The sequence below is a fragment of the Lonchura striata genome, chromosome 14 (assembly GCF_050655825.1).
Source record: "Lonchura striata isolate lonStrDom1 chromosome 14, ASM5065582v1, whole genome shotgun sequence".
Lineage (NCBI taxonomy): Eukaryota > Metazoa > Chordata > Aves > Passeriformes > Estrildidae > Lonchura > Lonchura striata.
In genome coordinates this window covers 1,126,894-1,142,676 of record NC_140716.1, presented here as the reverse complement: position 1 = coordinate 1,142,676, position 15,783 = coordinate 1,126,894, and the positions used below count along the sequence as shown (strand labels likewise).

Here is a 15,783-nt window from a genome sequence, read left to right as displayed (position 1 = left end):
GGCCAGGCAGAGGCACAACAGCCCCTGGTGATGATGTCAGGGTGGGAAGTGCAGAGAGGGAAGACCTCGCCCTTCCTGCAGGCCCACATTCCACCTTTAATAAGGAAGCCAAGAAAGAGCCACTAAATAATGTTGTTTTTCAGTGATCACAACCCTGAAAGAGAAAACTGTGATAGCAGCACAGCCCATCTCCTCTCTGCACAGGGGAAAGCAGCAAACCATCAAAGGAACCTGGCTCCCTCGGAATTAACCTCTGTCTCCCTGGAATTAACCTCAGTCTCCCTGGAATTAACCTCTGTCTCCTTTGGAATTAACCTCTGTCTCCCTGGAATTACAGGTATGACCAGTTTGAAGTTTCCATCCCACTGCAGCTTCGAGGGATGGTAATGCCTCCTGCCAGCTAATCAGGGAAGCAGCAAACTTCTAAAAAAAGAACACTTTTTCTTTTTCACTACTAAACTCCTGTCCTCAGCCCTTCTTATGGCTTATTTGCATCTTATCTAATTGAAGCAGTGAAGAAATATTCTGGAAGCAAGAACTGGAAGCCTGAGCTGCAGAGCGTTCCCAAGGACGTCCCCAAGCCCAGCAGTGCTGGTCAGTGGCCACCAGCCAGGAGAGCCTGGAGCTGCCTTCCCCATGGGACACCCTGAGCCCAGCCCAGGCTGGAAGAGCCAGCCCACCCTGGGGACACCCAGCCCACCCTTGGGACACCCAGCCCACCCTGGGGACACACAGCCCAGGCTGGGACAGGCAGTGAAGGGCAGGCTCCAAGCACAGCTCAGCTGCCAGGCTCACCAAACCCTGAGCACAGCCAGCCCCGTCATCCCAGGACACTGATAAATGCCATTTTAACAAAGCTGCTGGTTCTTCAGGCAAATTTTCTTTTCAAGACACTGAAAACAGTACTTAGCATGAAATAGGATGTGGAACAGAAATGCTGGTGGCCATTTCCTACTTGCAGGTGGCACAGCCTTATTTCACTCCAAGCAAAAATCCAATTGGTTTTACAGGAAAAGACTGTATTTTTTTTATTCTAGACATGTTAATCACAATACTTTAGCTTGCTGTGATATTTTAAAAATGCATTCCACGTGCCCCTAATTGAACTCCTGTCAGAGTGCTTTATAGTATGATTACTTTTAATCCCCTTTATTTTTTCCCTTCGTTCTGACCTAGCCTGGAGCTCAGCCAAGCCACTGGGCTCTGCTGCAGCTCAAAGCCTGGCTGGGCAGAACAGCTCCCACCCCACAGGTTAAAAACTGATCCCCTCACTTGGCCACTTTGCAGCTTCCAGGCCAGAACTCTTCTCTGAACATCTGGAAAGAGCAGATGGGAATTCTTGAGACAAAAGTGTTTATCATCCATCAGGAAAGAGTTCACATTTCCATCTATAATGCTTCATGTAAAGAGCATCTGAGAGCCCCCTGGTCCTGCCCATCACTGGGGCATCCCTGATGATGCAGGGCTGATCTCCAAGGCAGGACAAAGCTACAGAACCACTGCAGGAGACTTCACAGGGGCCTGGGGAATGGCTTCCCTCTGTCAGAGGGAATGGATGGGATACAGGAAGGAATTCCTGGCTGGGAGGTGGGCAGGCCCTGGCACAGGGTGCCCAGAGCAGCTGGGGCTGCCCCTGGATCCTTGGAAATGCCCCAGGCCAGGCTGGACAGGGCTTGGACAGCCTGGGACAGTGGGAGGTGTCCCTGCCATGGCACTGGACGGGCTTTAAGGTCCCTTCCAACCGAACCATTGCAGGATTCTCTGAAATCCACACTCCTGAAAGGCTGACCAGGAAGGAAGGAGAGCAAACCTGACACATGAGCCATAAAAACCTGGCCAGGGCCAGCAGCAGGAGTGACTCAGTTGAAATGTCACCCTGGAACCAAACCCTGACTCACCCAGAGCTGGGTGGGGGCCCTGGCAGAGCTGATGCCAAGGGAGGGCAGGGACAAGCCCACAACCCTGGAGAGGTTTCAGTGGAAGCAAGGAGACATCCACCCCAAACTGGAGACGGAATTCCTTCCCTGCTGGGTGGTTTTTCCTCAAACAAAGGCTGTGTTTGTTACCAGGAGTAACCAGCTCAGCCTGCTGGTGAGGTAACACCGAGCACCTTGGCAGGCTGGCAGCACATCCTGCCTGCTTTCCACATACAATAGGCAGCACTTGCTGCCAGGAAAAACCAAAGAATCAGCAGCTCTGCTCCAAAACAAGGAATCCAGAATTAGATGACAATTTTCCTTCAGAAAGGTTTGCTTTTCTAACACTCACCAAGAGAAACTCCACAGAAAATACAACTCTAAGGTGTTTCAGGACCACCAAGTCACTCCTGCCCGTTTGACCTTAGGCTCATTTTTGAATGGAAACCAGCATGACCAAAGGTAAACATCAGTATTCTGATGTGGGTTTCAAATGTTCAAAAATAACTCAGAGAATGCTGTCAGGTGCTAGTCACCACTCACTTTCAGTATTAGTATTTAGGGAACACCACAACCAGCCATCAACATGGCTTTTAGTTTGCCTCCTATTCATATTTTTCACCCAAATTAAAAATGTATGTTTCTGTACATAATGGATTTAATTGTAAATCTGGTGATCACAGATGCTTCAGTGATGCAGAAACCCCAGGAGGGGACTGAAATTCCTGCCCAGTGCAATGGATCCAAGGCTGGGCTCTGGAGCCAGGCAGCAAATTTAGCCCTGGGGAACAAGCACAGCTCAAGCCAAATCCTATTTCAGGCCACTCTCAGAGGGACAGGCACTACAGCAAGGCCCTGCACAGCTCCTCCTTGTAGAACACTCACTGAGTGGTTTTAGTATCACACCTTGAGAGCTCACCAAACACTGTCAGCTCAACAAAAGCACTGCTGCCTTCAGCCTAGCAAAGCTGCGTAGATCACTTCAAGCCACAGCACTGCAAATCTGAGATGAGCTTAAGCTGAACTTTCTACAGGCAAAAATACAATTGTGGTCTAAAAGTAGAAGCCCACTTAGAGCAGTTTTGTTTGAGGAGGAAGCGATGCTTCAGTGAGCAGCCTGATGAGTCCAACAGCTTGTAAACTTCTGGGTACAAATAAAAATGTACAATTCAGTTCTTCCAATCACCTGCTACCCCAGCAAATCAAATACCGACTGCTTTCCTCCTGTTTCATACCTGGGACAAGTCACAGCCATTAAAGCTAATCCCCATATTTTTTTTGGCTTTGAAAAACCCCAAACCTCTGTCAGCAAATAACAATGTGACTCCTTTGAAAAAGTGCCTTTGATTGGTGAAACTATTAATAGCTTCTGAAGGAAAGGCGAAGTGCTGCTGCAGGGGATTAACATTCTAACTGCTAAAGTCCAGCACTGGTCTCATGCTGTGTTCCCAAAGAAAAGTCCTGTGACGAGCTGTCATACATTAGTGACCAAAAAACCCCAAAGAATCTAAGACTAACTTCTTAAAGTTTCTGGTGCAGCTTATCAAATATTGATGTATTTCCTATGCTTTGCTTTTTCCCCCCTTAAGTACTCCAATCAACATGTCTTATGCTGTACTTTACTACAGAACTTGAGCTTTCCAAACATGTCAGTTTATTAACATAATTTATTTTAAAAAAAGGTACACAAACACACTCCACACCATGTCTTGGTAACTGCTTTTAATATTTAACTTCCAGGTATTTATTTACATTTAAAAGTTTATTCTCACACAAGGTCTCTCCGTAGCAAGCGGAGAACCTTGTTACTGCAACCTCTTACTTATGCAAAATCATTTATGTCAAATTAGCTGGGTACAGTTCTGCTATAAGACACAGTCCAGCAGAATGCAACCTAAATAATTCCTGGATTGTTATTCCTGAATGTCAGGTATAATTTTACAACCCCTGTGTGCCAACAAAACAGTAGGTGCTGCCAGAACAGGGATTCCTGTGCTTCGGGCCACGGCAGCAGCTCCAGGTGAAATTTAACCTGGGCACCAGGAGCAAGAACGGGGGCCAGCAGCTGGCCAGGGCTGCTCACCTGGGCACCCAGGTGTGTGCCAGCTGCAGTCACCCCGTGCCAAACCCACGGAGCAAGCGCTGCACTGCCCCGACTCAATTCCCACAGCCTCTGTCCTTCCAGGGCCCTGCCTGGAGCATTCCCGTGCCAAGTGCCAGCTGCAGGTCCTTCCAGCCCTCCTGCAGTGGCTGCAGGTCCTTACAGCTCCCCTGCAGGTCCTTACAGCCTTCCTGCAGTGGCTGCAGGTCCTTACAGCTCCCCTGCAGGTCCTTCCAGCCCTCCTGCAGCAGCTGCAGGTCCTTACAGGCCTCCTGCAGCAGCAGCTCGGGCTGCCATCATACCCACCCAACAAACTGGCTCCAGGTGTCCTCTCCTCGGCCGTGGGCTGGGGAAGCAGCACCAGTACAGGCTGGAGAGGGATGGGGAAATCTGTCCCTGGATTGGGACAGGGAAATCTGTCCCCAGAGAGGGACGGGGAAATCTGTCCCTTTCAGCAGCAGCAGCCACCTAAGATCAGCCTAAACTGATTGCTGACCTGCAGCCCGGGGCCCACGTCTCGCTCCAGGAGGTGACAGCAGCTGGCAGAGCTGCTGGCACAGTGGCTGTGTCCTCCTGCTCCTCTCCCTGCCCGCAGGAGCACCCCTCTGTCAGCAGCTCCAGGAACACGCCTGCCTGGAGAAAAGGGTTTGCCACTCCGGGCCAGGGCTGCGAGCTCCAAGGATGGAACAAAGGGAGGGCAGCTGGGAACCAGGCTGGCACGGCCCTGGGCACCAATGCAGGGCACTGGGCACCAATGCAGGGCACTGATGCAGGGCACTGGGCATGGATGCAGAGCACTGATGCAGGGCCCTTGGCACCGTTGCAGCCACAGGTTGGAGATAACAGGAGGAGATAACAGGCTCAGGATACCAGGAGGGCTCAGGGGTTCCCATTGTGCCTTTGGCAGCTGGCACAGCTAAGGAGTGCAGTCCCCTTCCCAAACCACCTGCTGGCATGAGAACTGCTCCATGTGTGAAAAGGGAATTTAAAAAACTACCAAAGCACCCTCCACCATCTCCTGAACTTCCAAACTGATCCCAATTCCCTCTCTGGCCGCGGGACAGGTGCATTAGCACCGACTCCAGACATTTTTAAGCTTCGTGATTTCTTTTCCCAGAAGTCTTGCATTGTCAGTTGCTGGAAGGGACTCCAAGAAGCAGCACTGCCTTTTCCACAGACAAGCTTTTTACAGGACAGACATGTCTGAATAGGAAAAATATGCACTACAGGAACGAACAAAATTCACTGAACTGCTGAAAAAACCCTGGGCATTTTTTGCATATTTAGTTCCTTTTTTTGTTAACTTCGACAAGACAAGGGGGAATGGCTTCACACTGACAGCAAATAGGTTTAGATTAGACATTAAAAAATAAGTTCTTCCCTGAGAAGGGGATGAGGCCCTGGCATAGGGCACCCAGGGATTCAATGGCTTCAGTCTTGCTTAAGTGTCAAAAAACTCCAGTCTAGAAATTATTATTTCACCAAAGATAACACTGCTCTTTCTTACTGTATTGCCCAGCCTGATCTATTTTAAGTCTGGGGACTCACAAAACTGGCGAGAGAAAGCCTTGGAGAAGGAACCAAACTGAACCAACACCAGAAGCAAAACAAGGAAACGCAGAAAAGGCAGAACAAAGAAGCAGGAATAGAAAGTCAGGGTGGAAAGAGGAGCTGGAAGCATTGAAATAACATCAAAAAGGCTGCAAAGGAGTTAGTTGGGGGATCTGAAGCTCTATAAGTCAGCTGGGGACAAACCAGGCATTATTCACTGTGCCCAGGATTTCACAAGGGAGCCTTTGCGCCCATTTCCTGAGCACGCCGTGATGAACAGCTCACGGCTGAGCCCCCGGGGTGTTCTGCACGAGGGGCCAGGCCTGGCAGGGCTGGCACCCCTGGGATCCAGGGCATGGGCACGGCTCCTGCTCTGCTGCTGCCTGCACACAGCACACGCAGAGCCCCGAGTGCCCAGCACGTGTCAGGAGTGCAGCTGAAGCTGGGGAGAGGTGCTGGTGGCTGACTCCAGCTCAGAAGGGCGAATGATTCCTTCATTATAACTATAATATAACACATTAATATACTATTTAAAGGAGATACTACAACTACAAACTTACTTCTTCCTAACTCACAACTCCTGGCCCTCTCTGAGAGCCCAGCCCCAGGTGGGTTGGATTGGCCATCAGCTCAAACAATCCTCACCAGAATCCAACCAAGCACTCACCCCAGGGAAACAATTCTCCAAACACATTCCACATGGGAAAACAAGGAACAGAAATAGAAATTGTTTTCTCTTTCTTCTCTCTGCTCCTCTATGAAAAATCCTGAGAGAGAGAAGAATGTGCCAGGCACAGGCCACTGCCACGAGGCTCCAAACTGAAAGTCAGCTCAGCCCTTGCTGCTGAGGAAATCAGGTTTATGATCCTGCACTTCACACAGGCCTGGACCTGCTGTTACAAAAGCAGGATTACTTCAGCTTGCTGTTCTGCTCTGCAAAACCCAGCAGCTCAGAACACTTAATCTGTGTGTGAAATCACTCTGCAGCAGGGCAGAGCAGCTCAATGCTCAACCTAAAGAGGGGCTGCAAGCTCAGCTCACACACTGATTTCTCTGTGTGAGAATATGGGGTTTTTTATCAGCTTCATTTCCTACAGAAAATAGAATTTTTAATCTGGGGATTGATGTTTCCTAACAATTGCTTGATATTGGTATGTGAAGAGACTGCATTTGAGTAACTGCTGTATTTCCCACCGCCATATCTCAGCTGTGACTTTTCTAACTGCCTGCAGGACAATTTATCTTCTAAAAACCAGCCCACCTTTGAAATTAATTTTCCTGTCACTGGCTAAAGGAGCTTTCTTAGCTTTAAACATGGAGGATGTGTTACCTGTGTGTACAAGAGCATTTTCAGCTCTCACCAGCGACCTACCTTGTCTGTGCAATATTCAGCTATACAAGCTACCACTTAGCCTTTAATTCATTTTAAATTTTACTCTGGAAGCATCACTGGGATCCTGAGAAACCAGTGAGGTTATGTATACAAAAAAATCACTGCAGCAATGTGGAGCACAGGACAATGTGCAGGACAGAAGGAAAAACTCCTCCTTTATTGACCCTTCTGCCCCCAAGGCCGTTTGGCCATCGTGGCCCTTGGATTCTCTCCCTGCAGCCACTCCAGGATGTCCCTGGCACGCTGCAGAGCAATCAGCTCCAGCAGACAACAATCCCTGTCCAGGAAAAGAGGCTCCACCTCGGGAGAGGAGCGCTGGTGACCTCACCCAGCTGGCCCGGCCTGAGGAGCTGTTTCCTGGTGAGAAGGAGGAGTTGCACAAGCATCCCCACTGTCCCGTGGAACAGCAGCTGCCAGCTCCACGTCTCCGAGGCTGTTTGGTTCCTGAGGAATAAATTTGAATCAAAAGCACAGAATCCTGGAAGGGTTTGGGTTGGAAGAGACCAAGGATGGAGTTTAGCCTTCAAGACTGGTACCTACAACAGTCAAACAGCCTGAAAAGTGAGGAATCTAGTACAGGAATCCATCCAAATCACTTGGTATGTCACCACCAGCTGCTGTGAAGGCACTTGGTTCTGAATTACTGCCATCAGACTTCCTTAGGCAGTTTAAGTGGTGTTTAATCAAACTCCCATGGTTTCAGATCAGATCTGTGCCAGGACAACTGCTGCCTCAGACAAGGCCCAATACTGAGGGCTGGAGGTTCTCCTAAATGCCAAAAATTGGAGCTGCTTCATTTAAGTTAAAATTCCTTTCTTCTTACAAACTCTGTATTAGAAAACATTTCTAATACCCAAAGACTTTTTGGGGTTAAACTTTTCCTTTAACCCCTTCCCAGAAAGATCCTGGTATTTGGCATTTCATCGTTAATACAATGACCTCTAACAAGCAGCTCTGCCACAGATCCCTTATCATAATCTTAAAATAACATGCAAGTGTCTAAGAAATACATTTGCCTTCATTAATTCCAAGTGTATCCCATTACAGCATCAGGCTGAAGCAGACTCTTACATCACTTCTGGCTATTTCAGCAGATCAAATCATGACTATTTCAAGATTTTGACTCTGGGCATAACCTGATACTAAGATTATTCACTCTGAAGAACCCCCACCAGATCAAGCCAGAATTAAGGAATCATCCGTGGTGGGGATTACTTTGTATGAATAAATATCAGGAGGACAAGAGGCACCTCCTGAGCCTTCAGCTGAGCCATTGCCACTAAAGCAGATCCAGGTGAACTCTTCCCTCCCTATCCTGCTGCTATGTCAGGTACCAAAAGCTCCAGCCTGGATGTGCCCCATGGACAAAATCCCTTCCCACTCCCAGCTCCCTGGGCAGCTCCAGCCAGGAATGGTGACTCAGGCTGTGGTTCTGTGCCGTGCCACGGGCACAGTGTGCCAGCTTCAGCGCTGCCCTTCCCGCTGGCCTGCACCCAAACCCACCTGGGAGTCACCTGCACTGAAAAAGGACCCTTTATTCTCCCCTTCAAGGCACTGTAGGACCAGGCTTTCTCGAGACACAGGCTCCCTTTATCCTCACACCCTCCTGAGCCTGGCAGAACAGGGAGCCCGAGCTGACCCAGCTGATCCCACGGTGTCTGTCTGGATTGTGAATATTTTATCAGCCCTCTCATCTGCTTCATCAAGAGCAGCTCAAACACAGCCAAAGGAGAAGAGGACACGCATGCGAGCAGGCAATTAATACTACCCCGATCCCCCAGCTTGGAACCTTTTCATTTCTTTTTCTGCAACAAAAATCTCAAATATTTTACCCACTGCCCACTCAGCACCTGACACAAAAATAGCACACAAAGTTATGTAATTACTTCTTTCTTTTCACCAACAGCTTCAGCTGGTTCCTACTGGAATTCACAACAACTTATTAGTCAAGTAAACAAAGTTTAGTTTGTTGTTTAGTTCTCTCTGGTTAAGAGAAGCTTTGGGGTGGCCTTCCAGCACCTGGAAGAGCTGGTCAGAAGGATGGGGAGAGACAGGTCAAGGAGGAATGACATCCCCAGGCTAGGGGGGACTCTGGGAAAACCTGGAGCTGTCAGATGCCACCCCTGGCTCGGAGCTGGGAAATGCCACCCACGGGATCCCTGGGCATCACACCCTGCCCACGTCACCGCTTCTGGACGTGGGCAAGGCCAGGCAGCCCGGGCAGGGCATTCCCAGGTTTCATGTGGTCTGGAAGCAGATCACAAGCCATGAGGCTTTCAAACTGAGGGCTGAGCAACTCCTTACTCATTGATTTAAAACCTGGTGCTGCCCTTGTAAGGGTACGAGAGGGAAGCTTCTTAAAAACACAAAGTAATTTCTGAGGTGTCTGATCTTCAGCACTCTTCATGACCTGGACTTTAAACATGAGATCATCTTGGCCCATGAGGAATTACAAGATCCTGATACACTCACTGCCTTTACAAAACCTAAAGGAATACCAGAACTAGGCCAGAATATGTTGTTTTCTTCCCTGTTCACAGCCAGAACCTCTGGTCCTCCCAGGGGTTCCAGCACAGCGATCCAGCAGCTCACCAGAGCAGCAGCTCAGCCTCACGGGTCTCCACTGGACAGAAGTCTGCAATAAACTCACTACAAAGTTCTCACCTTCAGTACATTCAGGTGGTTTTTCCTTTGGCTTCAGCAGCCTGCTTTGAAGGGGACACTAATCAATGGGATTAACAGACATGCTCACAAAATTCAGCCTAGACCACAGCTTGGATCCAGCAGCTAGCATCCATTTCTGGAATGATTTCTCTCATCTGTGGTTTGTGACTGTGATAATACAGTCCCAAACCCCCCAACGGGTGCCAAGTCTGGCCACAAGCACAGCCCCAAACTCTGAACACAGAATAGCTGTTTTTCTATAATTGGAAGTTTGTCCTGGTAGAAAAATCCATCTCCCAAGCTGCACAAGCCATTACATTGTGTCACAGGTCCCCAAAGGGTGCAGGAAACAGATAAATGTGCTGATACCGAGGCTTTGCTGAGCCTGCTGGGGTAACTGAGCTCTCTCCCTGCTCCCAGCCTGCATGGGAGCTGCACTGGGCTGAGTTTTGGGCTGTGCAGAGCCCCAGTGCAGCTCTGCCGTGCTGCCTGTGCCACAGCCCCATCCCCAGGTGTTCATTCCAGCAGCGAGCCCTGGGCTGTCATTCCTCACACTCTGCTCCCACCAGGGCTGGCCTGCAGCCCCAAACCCTGCTCAGGAGCAGCAGCCCCCTAATTACATCCACTCAGACTCCTTCAAACCCATCATTGGATTCAGCTGCCATCCAGAAAGATCTAATTCAATTTCCTAATTAGAGACCTGGAACTTCATTTGGAGATAAACAGGAAATGCTTAAGATAACGATTATAAACACTGAAATGAGTTTTTCGTTTCATGAGCACTCCGATGGGGACAAATGCCAACCTGCAAACTCCCCGTAAATATGAAATATTTCAACCCTGTTTACCACTTCTTCAAATATCTCTGCCAAACACAACAAGTAGTGCAAGTAAATAACACTCAGCAGATTTAACTTCTATTAAAGGATGTTTGGGTGAGCCAGAAATTTTCAACTACTGGGGTCATCTTCAATTTTTTTCCTCCCACACGAAACCAGAAAAACATTAAAGAAGAAATTCTTTGCTATTAAATGGCACTGTGGGGTTAATGTTATGCTGATGGAAGTATTGAGAGAGATGGACACACTCTTGTTTTACCACCCTGGACACTTGAAAAAGTGAGTTTCAAAGTACTACCAACACAACATGAAGAAGCAGAACAACTTCCCTCAAGTAATAATAGGCAGAGCAATCCTGGGAAAGACAAGAATCAATGGATAATGCTTTAGCAAGTTAAAAAAAAGGAATAATTTAGACCATCCACATTTTCCATGAAGTATTACTAGAAATTATTGCTTTCCAGCAGGTTTTCCATGCACAGATAAATGCAGGCAGCTCCCCCTTGTAAAATAATTCCATATCAGGCATTTTAACATAACTTGCTTTAATGTAATAATTATGTTATAGCTCCAATTCCAACTCAAGACTCGAACATTGCCAAGTGGCTTGAAGAAACACTAAATATAGCTCAGCACAGTAACTTTTATGCAGGACATGAGCTATTAAAAGCCATGTTCCAAAACTCCTGGTGAGTCACAGCAATGCCATGAGCACAGGGCCTGGAAAAACCTATTTGTACACAAGGAGTTGTATTTGAGCAGTGGGAAATGAGCACAGGAGCTACAGTAAGTCAGCCTCTCACATAAAACCAGAGCCTTCTGAGGCACTCTGTGGGCTCTTCCAGATTTCTAATTAGTCAGAGCTGCCTGTCCCTGGTTTAAATTACTGCAGGAGCCCCAGGGCAGATCGAGTATCTCTCCCAGCAAAGGCAGTAAGAAAATCCACCTGTCTGATCCTGGGTGATTTCACCAGACCCAAACCTCCCCAGCAGTTGTCTGGAATAATTTTTAATCAGAATGGTGCTCAGGGATTGCACCTAAAGGATGAAGAAAGAACCTGATGGCAGCAGCAGCAGGCGGGTCCCCAGAGGCTGGAAGCCCAGCTCGTGGAGATTGTCACAGCCTGAAATGTCATTAATTACCAACCTGAGCTCTGTAAGCAAACAGCACGATCCAGACCTCTCCATGGGCTCATTCCTCATGGAAATTACTCAGCTATGGAGTTCAAATGCTTATTAGTGTATCAGTGCAAAGCTTTGATGACAATAGCTTCGAACATTTATTTTCATTAGGGATGACTGTAGCTATAAAGGAGAATATTCCCAAGCTTCTAATCAAATCTGTCTCATTTGTAATTTATAAAAGGGTATGGAAACCAAGACAAGCCCTCGTAGATACGTGAAGAAATACTTTGCTGACATCAAACATAATATCACTTAAATTTCTGAGCCTAACACTCAGGTGCTCTGCTGGAGTGAGGATCTGCTCAGGAAGCATCCCAAGAGAAGGAACAAGGTCACCTCAAAGCTGTGAGACAGCAGATCCTAAACCAGTCACAGCTGCTCTGTGCCCAGCTGTTCCAGTGGATCCAGGCCCTGGGCCTCCACAGAGATGAGGCTTTAGAGGAATTAGGAGAGAAATCCCATCAAAAGCAAGGCCAGCATGTGGCCTCTAAGGAATCACAGGCCACCTGAAATTCGTGAAGTTCAGAATTAAACTTGTTCCCTTTCCTCTCCACTCTCTCCCCAGCTAACATTTTCAGCCTAACTGAAACTTCCCAGCTGTTTGCAGCTGGATTGAGGATGTAGCTCAAGACAAAGTCAGCTCTGGGCTCGTTGCTCTGGGTGATCAGCCCTGTGCCTCTTGTGGGCAAGGTGCCACTTTATGGCAATGCATTAATTCAGCTCATGCATTAATTCAGCTCAGGAAATCATCAGCTGATGGTTGCCTGGCAAGCCATGCCTCTGCTCACCTGCAGGCCCCAGCCCTGCTTTTTAGGAATTGTCCTGACTGGGTGTGAGAGCCTGGAGGATGCCACGAGCACCAGCACACACCTGGACTCCCAGTTCCTCCTCCAGCTAAGCCTGCCCTGAGATCACCCTGCCATGCCACCTCCAGTGCCAGGCTGTGCCTCAGCCACCCTGCCCAAGCTCTGATATCTCATTTTTAGGTTTCCCACAGCTTGTGCTGCTCCCCTCCGCAGCACTGACAACAAATCTGTCCAATATATGAAATATAAAGTCCTCAGCAGCAGATTGAACACTTAAGGCAGCCAAGAAGATCCATGAGGTAATTGCTGAAAAATATTTAACACATCTATTAATTATTGTGGAATCCTGTTCCACTGAGCTAATCCCCTCTTTAATTAGTTTCCTACATGTATTTCATAACTCATGTAATTCTACCTGTGGACTCACAGGCTTCTCATAAATGCCATTCCTCCATCAAAGCTCCTGCCCATCCTTTCTTATTTCCCATAGGAAGGTGTTACTTCCCTGATGCCAGGTCTGATATTTGGGGTCCAAGGATGGGACCCCTGGAAGCTGGCTGTATCATTCCTCCTTTCACTCAGACTTCACAACTTTCTTGTGGAGTTGTGTAGTTTTATCTTTTTTTTGTTAGGGTTGGGATTAAATGTGTGAGATGGTATTTTTTGTTTGGATTCAGAAGTTTATTCGTTTTTATCTACATTATAGTTTCACAAACCATGAGTTTTATAGTATTTTAATAAACTAAAAAACGAAGCTGTATTTTTTTTTATCTATAAGTTTTTTTAAGGGTAAACTATTTTCCTTTATTAGGGCAACAACCCCAGGACTCCCAGCCCTGCTGACCTCAGGGGAACGTGGCTGCTCTCCCACAGCCCAGGAACCTCTGAGTGAGAGAAAAGCAGAGCAGGAGGAGCCACCCCTTCCAAACCCAGCACCAGGAGCTGCAGCAGCCAGCAGGGACCAGCCCCAGGGATGGAGAGACCCCAAACTGCTTCTCCTGGGAGCATCACCTTCCCTGCAGGGCCCTGGAACACTAAGCCATCCCCTCTTCAGGCACTCACACAGCCACAGGGATTCTCCTGCCGCAGGACACATCTACTTGCTCCATCCCAGTGCTAAAAACTAACAAACGAGTTCACCAACTCAACAGAACATAATGCAACCCAACAGAACATGAACGACTGCCTGGGAGATCCTGCTGAATGCCTGCCATGCCTTCCATGAGCCCTGCAGTGCTTCTCAAACTAAATTTGAGAGCCTCAGCCCTGACACCTGGAAGTGAAACCTGCTAAAAGCCACCCCAGCTATGGGGTTTTACAAAATAAGGCCCTGGTGACTACAGGAACGCTTGACTGGCATGCGAAATGTGAGCAGCAGGTGAGCAACGTGAAACAGTCCCCATTGATGAGTAGCAAACCTGCAAAACCAAATGCCTGGGCGCCATTGAAAGAGTTTTTAAAACAGTCCCCATTAATGAGTAGCAAACCTGCAAAACCAAATGCCTGGGCGCCATTGAAAGGGTTTTTAATGAAAAGCAGCGACAGCAGTGTCAGCACCCAGCGAAGGCAGCCTCCCCCACGCCGTGCGTGCCCAGGGCAGCGCAGAGTCCGTGGCACAGGTGTGGGGAGGAGGAACCTGCCCAGATGGCACAGCCAGCCAAAGGTCACTGCCAGCTCCCCACCCAGCCCAGCGCTGCCCACATTCCTGAGAGCCGGCCCTGGCAGCACGGGGCACCCCGAGCTGTTTATCCTGCTCAGCGCTGCTCCACATTCCACTGGGGATTTGGAGCAAACAGGGAATGCCACTAATCCCCCCAACCACATAAAAACCCATTGATTCACCTGAAATGGCAACCAGAGGACAAGGTCGGTTGGGAGGTTGTTCCTTCTTTAATAGCAAAACAAACATATTAAAAATATCCTCCTTGGGCGTTATTAGCTGGCACACCTGCCCTGGGCTGCGTGGGCTCCAAGGAAAACAATCACCCCGCTAAGGGACTTCTTGGAAAGGAGGCCACCAAGACATAAACTCAGATAACAACTTTATACCATTGTATCAGCACAGACTTTCAACTTACACTCTCAACATAAAAACTGATTTTCAAATGAAATCTCTACTGAAAGCAGAAGGAAGTTTGTGCACTGATTTCTGCTAGAGAAGCAGTGCGGTGACATTTGCATGCTGAGCTCGGGGCCAGCTGCAGCTGCAGGGCACTTCCCTGTCTGGGCACGGATGTGTCGCTGCCTAAGCGAGTTAAAAACCTTCCAGGCTCGCACAGCTGGAAACCGCTGGCTGTGGCACCGACAGGGCCGCTGTGAGCGGTGTTAAATCAAACCCCGGGGAGGCAGCGAAGCGCCGGAGAGGCGCTCCCTGAGCCTTCTCAGGTGGGAGAGAAAGCGAGGAGCGCAGCAGGGTAACCGAGAGGAAACGAACGCCGCCGCGGCGCGGACGAGCAGCGCCCGATGCGGGCGGCCCCGCGGGGCCCGGGGAGGAGCTCGGGGCCACCGGGACCCCCGTGCGGGCGAGCAGAGCCGCGGCTCGGGCTCGGACCGAGCCTTCACCGCCGCGCACCCGCCGCTCCCCGCGCGGCTTCGCCCCAGCGCGGCCGCGGAGCGCAGCCCCCGCGCCCCGTCCCAGCCGCGGCGCCCACCTGCCCACGGTCTGGTTGGCCAGCTGCTTCATGCGGTTGAACTGCTTCTTCATGGCGGCGGCCGCTGCCCCGGGCTGCCCGGGCCCCGCCGCTCTGCCCCGGCCCAGCCCGGCGCGGCCCGGCCCGGCCCCCGCCGCTTCCGGCCCGGCCCCTTCCCGCCCGGGCTGCCGGCCCGGATGTCCCGCCCGCAGCCCGGGCGGTGCGCGGCTCCTCCTGCCCCGCGGCTCCTCCCGCCGCAGCAGGGGCGGCCGGACCGAGCGAAGGGTTTTAAAATCATGGGGGTTTAGGATCAGAAGGAAAATTAAGCTTAGACCCTGGGGAAAATAGAACTGCGCCTGTGTAGGTAGTACGTGATAAATGGTGTAATTGTTAGATGTGATGATTGGCTAGTAATTAAATATAATTGCTGTTTAATCGTAAGAATAATCATGAGAAACTGCGCTCAGCGGTTTGAGAAAGATCACGAGAAACTCATGCTTGAATAAAGTCAATGTATGCAATAGGAAAATACAAGTTTAATAATTTGTAAGTTATATAAGGATAGAATATAAAATACGTTCAGCTCGAAAGCCATGTCGGAGTCAGGTTTGGGTCTGTACCCCTGATTCCCAGAGCTCTCAATAAAAGCATCTGCAGATAATCATATTCCGTGATGATGTGTGCTCCTGAACGCTAAAC

At 49.4% G+C, this 15,783-nt stretch overlaps 1 protein-coding gene across 12 annotated transcripts in view; it reads right to left on the bottom strand.

Moving 5' to 3' along the window:
- ARHGAP17 (Rho GTPase activating protein 17) overlaps positions 1–15,258 on the bottom strand; it is a 41,461-nt gene extending 26,203 nt beyond the window's left edge. For all 12 annotated transcript variants that reach the window (XM_085591992.1, XM_085591993.1, XM_085591995.1 and 9 more), the window contains exon 1: positions 15,106–15,258. In XM_085591992.1, the coding sequence (XP_085448118.1) occupies positions 15,106–15,158 (53 nt within the window). In that variant the 5' untranslated portion in view covers positions 15,159–15,258. The remainder of the gene's footprint in view (positions 1–15,105) is intronic.
- Between the last annotated feature and the right edge of the window lie 525 nt (positions 15,259–15,783).